We start from the raw sequence: 6,000 nt of genomic DNA, 5'->3' as shown, positions 1-6,000 counted from the left end.
TTGTTCATCAGAATGTCCCTACATTCCATGGATTGCATAGCACACTCCTACAGTTTATAGGCTGGTAATTCACTCCAGCGGCACTCGGGCTGAAAAGTGGGGATTACATTTGCTATTGCAGAAACATCTTTAGACTGTAGTCTTAAAGCTGGGTCACACGTGCAGAGAGATCGCTACAGTTCTGCAAGTAATGCTGGAGTAAATGACCATCCTGATGCTGCAGGAAATTTATTCCAGAAATGAACAGGTGTCTTTTTTTAAATAAAGGGACATCTGATCTTATGATATTCCATTTACACCTTCAGCGTATAGAGCATCAGGATCATTCATATTCATTAGAGAAGAGCAGAAGTTTTGTGGCCCTGGTACATCCCTTTTGGTCACATAAATTTCCATAATAGAGTCTCTTTGAAATGGATTCAATTCAGTACACATTACTGGGTAATACTTCCCTATTTCTAACCAACATGGAGTTACATTTCTCAGCTACATTTTTGTAACATAAAATTCTGATTATCATGATTAGACAGCCAATTAAAAAAGCCTCCGGAGACCAGATTGGATCACAAACATGCAGATAACTATATTTTTGCTCTTAAATATTTTACGTCCAAAACAGGAAAAGCAATGAAAAAATGCAGCTAGGAGAAATAAGTATTTAAAAGCATTTAACAGGTTAACTGTATAATTTCTATGGTTAACAGAAATCAGCATGCCAGTCACTCTTTACTTTAGGAAATGCACTGTCATTCATAGATAATGTCAAATATAAACACAAACACAGGCAAGGAGAGAACAACAGTGGAAAAACAAATGCCAACCCAAGTCTAACCTTAGACTTGGGTTGGCATTTGTTCTATAGTATTCTATGTGGGTCTAAATTATACACGTTACATTGTCAGCTTCAAAAAAAAGTTTTTATTTCAGTTTTCATATATTAGGAGACACTTGGGAAATAGCAAAGTACAGAAAAATGTCAACTCAATGTACATGTTATTATTATTATCCATTACCTTTCAATAACGAACTGAGCAGCCTTATTGTACCTGGACAAGGTGAATTCTAACTAAGCAATAAATATATTGATATTTTCACCACCTTTAAGAAACAAACAAAACACAGCTACAATCTCTCTTCACATGCTGCCTTACTATATAACCTTATCAATATTTCCCCAAAGTTATCTATTTTATTCTTTCAGCAGCCAGTAGAGGGTGGTGTTAAATTTGGCAATGATTTCCCTTCCCAGAGGCCAAACAAACCCTGCAATATACCTCTCTCTATTTTTTCCCTCAGACCCTAAAGGGCATGGGATTTGAGCTAATCTGCAACTTCCAGCTTTGACATGGCAGCTGCTCATCTGCAAGGTCAGCGGAAACAAAAGTATTATCTACTATTGATTTAAAGCAGGGGCGGGCAAACTTTTTGGCCTGAGGGCTGCATCGGGTTTCATACAGTGTATGGAGGGCCGGTTAGGGGAGGGGGTCATGGCCTGCCCCCCCCCCCCACCTGCCCCCCCGGACTCCTGCCCCATCCAACCACCACTGTTCCCTTATGGCCTCCCCGGGACCTCTGCCCTTTCCACACACCCCCACTTCCTGTCTCCTGGCTGCCCCCGGACCCTCGCTGCCCCATCCATCCTCTCCTCTCATTCCTGACCCCTGGACCCCTGCCTCCATTCAACCCCCTGTTCCCACCCTGACCGCCCCAATCCCTATCCACACCCCCACCCCCTGACCACCACCCCGAACTTCCCTGCCATATATCCAACCCACTCCTGCCTCCTTACCACACTGCACCAGTGACTAGCAGCGCTACAGCCGTGCTGCCCAGCTGGAGCCAGCCACACTGCCATCACACAGCTCAGAGCACCAGGTCAGGCCTGGCTCTGCAGCTGCGCTGCCCAGGAGCTCACATTCCCACTGCCCAGAGCATTGCGCCGGCAGCAGAGTGAGCGAGCTTAGGCTGCAGGGGAGGGGGGAAATCAGGGGAGGGGCTAGGGGCTAGTTTGGGCCAGGAGCTCGGGGGCCAGCAGGATGGTCCCATGGGCTGGATGTGCCCTCAGGACGTAGTTTGCCCACCTCTGATTTAAAGGCTCTTAGACTTTATCTTAATAAAATAGTTATAGTTTCTATGCTGCAGCAATGAAAATTCCTGAACATGCTGTCAAGACATTGTATTAATTATTATTAGTATTACTGTAGCACAGAGGAGTCCCAGTTATGGACAAGGTCCCATCATGCTAGTTGCTTTACAAGCACATAAACAAAATGGTCCCTGCCTCTCAACCCCAATTCCCCAGTTTAATGTGGTAGCGTGTTTGAAACAAAAGGATGCAGGAGGAATGCAGTAGAATCAAGGAAAGGAACAGAGAAAAAGAAGGTGAGGTGCAAGAAGCATCTTATGGGGTTCATCAGTAACCCCTATTGCTATTTAATGAAAAGTGTTCACTACCTCTGAAGGGAGTCCCAATCTAGCTATTTGCAAATCTAAAATGTCCCCATCATAGCAGTATCTTGGCCCCAGTCCTCCTCCATCACAGAAATGTTGGTGATGGGAAAGTGAGAGGACACAGGCTCTGAAGGCATGAATCTAGAAAACTGGCAGAGGGGCACATCATACACTGCAGCATCCTCCCAACTGGTATTTAAAACATTAAACAAGTTTCAACACACAGCTCTTGCTTATTTGTAATGAGTCTCATTTTTAGTTCAGAAACATATGTGAGGGTAGCCACTGGGCGGGTTGGAAAGAGTTAGCTCTTATGATTCTTGTGTATTTCAAACTGTGTCACTTAGAGAATTGGGATGGAGATGTGAAACTTGCAGTCAGTCAGAATTAAGGTTTTATGCAGGTGGAAATTTACATTGTTTTAGATCCATGCAATTTGTATCAGCCTCTTACTGTATAGAAGGGATCTGGACATGTTACAAAATTAATATGGTAAGTAATATGCAGCACTAACCCAAACAAGATAACCCCAAGAAGAGTAAGGGAAGTTGACTGGAGAGCATCTCCCATCGATGCAGCACAGTGAAGACACTGGGTAAGTCAACTTAAGCTGCTGATTCCAGCTACGTTATTCACATAGCTGGAGTAGCGTAACTTAGATCGACTTATCCCGTAATGAAGACAAGTCCCTACAAGTGTGGGAAGACAGATACCCGCTCTGCAATGCTTGAGCTAGTGTGCTAAATATAGCAATGTAGCCGGGGTAGCCTGGATGTCCCACGTGAAAAGTTCTATTGATGGAAATTTCACATGACTAAAGTTACAGCTGTGCATCAGTGTTTGTAGGATCAGGGCCTAACTTAGCTATACCCAAGAGGTGTATCTAACATCACCTTTAATGTTTTGCTTGTTTGTTGTCTATTATTACTTATCTGTCTTGTCTTTTAGACTGCAAGCTCTTGGGGCAGGGACTGTGTACCACTTAGCATGATGGGACAGGTTCCCCCCAACTTGGGACCTTTCTGCACTACTCTAATGTAAATAATAATAAGAATAATAATGAGAATTATAAACCAAAGTCCAAACTGTAAATGTTGGCAGATTTCATCTTTCCTGAGTTCCAGGGGCTTGGTTTGGGCCCATCACTCAAAAGATTTGACAGGATGTGGTGGTTACATAACCAAAATTATTTAAATTAAAAGATCTAGTATTATAACAGCTGGCTGCAGAGGGGGACTATAACTACTCGCCCAATCCCCAATGCAGCCAAGCATTTAAGCATGTGCTTAAGTACATTCTTATTCAACAAAGCAGTTAAATACGTGCTTTACTTTCAGCATGTGCCCACGTCCCACTGAAAACTGATGAATCATGGTCCTAAACCTTTGGTTCTGCCATTTATTTCTTTGTAAATATGATGGGTAAATGTACTCAGTGCATCCGACCTATAGCTCAGAAAGTGCAAATTGAAAGACTGCCCTCCTGCTCAATTCCCTAAAAATTAACAAATCTCTTTATCCCTTGATAAGTTTTCAGAACTCCCACTACCATTATATGAATGGATTAAGTGGGAGAAGAGACCACAGCAGCCATTTTCTTTAGACATAGGCTGTAAAGGTGGTTTAGAAAAAGACAGTGTCATATGTCATAAAGCTATATAGAGAGTTTTCCTCCTAGAAAATTACAACCTAGCCCTGGCTTTTAAGATGCTGATAGCAACAGTAATGTATAATATATAACTGACCTTCCTGAGAAAGAGAATTTTAAAATAATCAAAAGCTAATTGTGCAATGTGACTAGACAGCCCATAAATACAAGCTCAAGAAAAGCCTGCACTAACACAAAAAAAAGAGTAAATAGTGAGTGAATGTGAGTCAGAGCTAGAGGACACATGGTGAAGCTTGTAAATAAAACATGCCAGCCAATATGTTCTCCCAATTCTAAACAGCAATTTAGTACCATAGTTTGGCATTGAATTAATGAATTCAAAAAATATAAACACATTAAACATTTATGCCAAAAATGCTTTTCAGTTCCAAAACTGTTCCAGACAGACAAAGAGAACTCTTTGGTGGAGATTTCCACCAGCATGTTCCTTTATTATCCCAACATTTCATCACTGCACATTGATTTTCTCAGGGCAGCCATATACTGCCCTTCATCTCAAGCATGGAGTGGGAATTGCTAAAATCACAATGCGAATTCACAGTTCTGTTGGATTTCCCAACATCTGTGCATAGGAAACCCTGAAACACTTCTTGGGGGAAAACAAAATCAGGTAGTATGCGACCAATAGATTTTAGCAAAGCCAAACTGAAAATGAAAACTGTTGTTTTGTGCCTCTCCAGAAGGACTCCTGGCAGCCAGGGCACAATTCCTCAGGAAGACTGGGAAAGACCTAATGCTTACTAGTACTTGCATGTGACTTCAGAATAAGTGTGCTAGCTGGCTGAAGTGCTGAGCCCACCTGAAGATGTGATGCCCAGAAGTGGGCAACAGGTATCAGTTCTCCTATGGCTTTTTGAGTGCTTTGAAGGGATCCTTCCTATTTTGGTGCTTTTGTTCCATTTTAGTTTAGGTGCTATGAAAACACAAGAGGTTTTATTGTGTTTTTAAAGTTGACATGTTGTTTTTGTCAAAGCTAGTGATTAGCCTCTGTCATCTGAAGAAGCTGACTGGCTGTTGTGGGAAACATCGTGAAATCAAAGAAATACAGTAATGAAAATTCTGACTAAAAAACCCCAGCCTTCTGCTTCAATAATAAAGGCAAACCCACACTTCTCAAAGTCAAAATTGAAATTGCCTTTCAAAGTCTCACAGACAGATTAGTTTCAAAGACGAGATTTAGGTTTGGCAGGACTGCAACTGGGTTTTATTAGGATTAACCCAACATGATACTGCCCCCTAATGGTAATCAATGTATGACTCATCCACAGTTATCAGAAATGCTACTCTGCACTGGCTCACAACAATTCACAAATGTACATACAGGATAGCTATAAAAACAGAAGGCAAAAGCAACTCTATCTTCCATTTCTCATGTATGTGATGCCTCACAAATACAGTGATTGGAAAACATTTTAATTTGTGAAATATGGGATGTAATTCATGCCACATATGGATACCTCAGCATTTTAGTCTAGGAAATGGTCTTTTCAAGAGTGTTTGGTATTAACCATCATGCAAAAACAATTAGTTGTTCAAGCAATTAAGAAGGTAAATATCCCCTAAAAGGGTTTTGTGCTTTTCAAGCATTAAATGCAACAGTTATAGACCCAAAGACTGTTCCTGAGAGATAGGTTATTTTTTGTTGCTTGTCTGAATGGGTTTCTTTGGATCATGTGTTGTAAATCCTTGAAGCTCTTTTAGCTACGGATTGAGCTTCCGATGAATTCTCTTCTTGTTCCTCGGCCCTCTTATGTTTTAAAAATATGTCTGACTTTAAGAAACGGCTGTAGCTGTCATACTTCATGAGATTGAATATCTGGGAAAGGGAAATGAAACAAAAGCAGTGACTCAAATAAAATAGATCCTAAACCAGAAAGATAA

At 41.3% G+C, this 6,000-nt stretch overlaps 1 protein-coding gene across 3 annotated transcripts in view; it reads right to left on the bottom strand.

Annotated features, from left to right (window-relative positions):
• Positions 1 to 1,527: 1,527 nt before the first annotated feature.
• Positions 1,528 to 6,000, bottom strand: part of RGS10 (regulator of G protein signaling 10) — a 29,892-nt gene continuing 25,419 nt past the window's right edge. For all 3 annotated transcript variants that reach the window (XM_050959071.1, XM_050959072.1, XM_050959073.1), the window contains exon 5: positions 1,528 to 5,935. In XM_050959071.1, coding sequence (XP_050815028.1) covers positions 5,789 to 5,935 — 147 coding nt within the window. In that variant the 3' untranslated portion in view covers positions 1,528 to 5,788. The remainder of the gene's footprint in view (positions 5,936 to 6,000) is intronic.

Source organism: Gopherus flavomarginatus, chromosome 6, assembly GCF_025201925.1.
Source record: "Gopherus flavomarginatus isolate rGopFla2 chromosome 6, rGopFla2.mat.asm, whole genome shotgun sequence".
Classification (NCBI taxonomy): Eukaryota; Metazoa; Chordata; order Testudines; family Testudinidae; genus Gopherus; species Gopherus flavomarginatus.
This window is presented reverse-complemented; position numbering and strand designations above follow the sequence as displayed.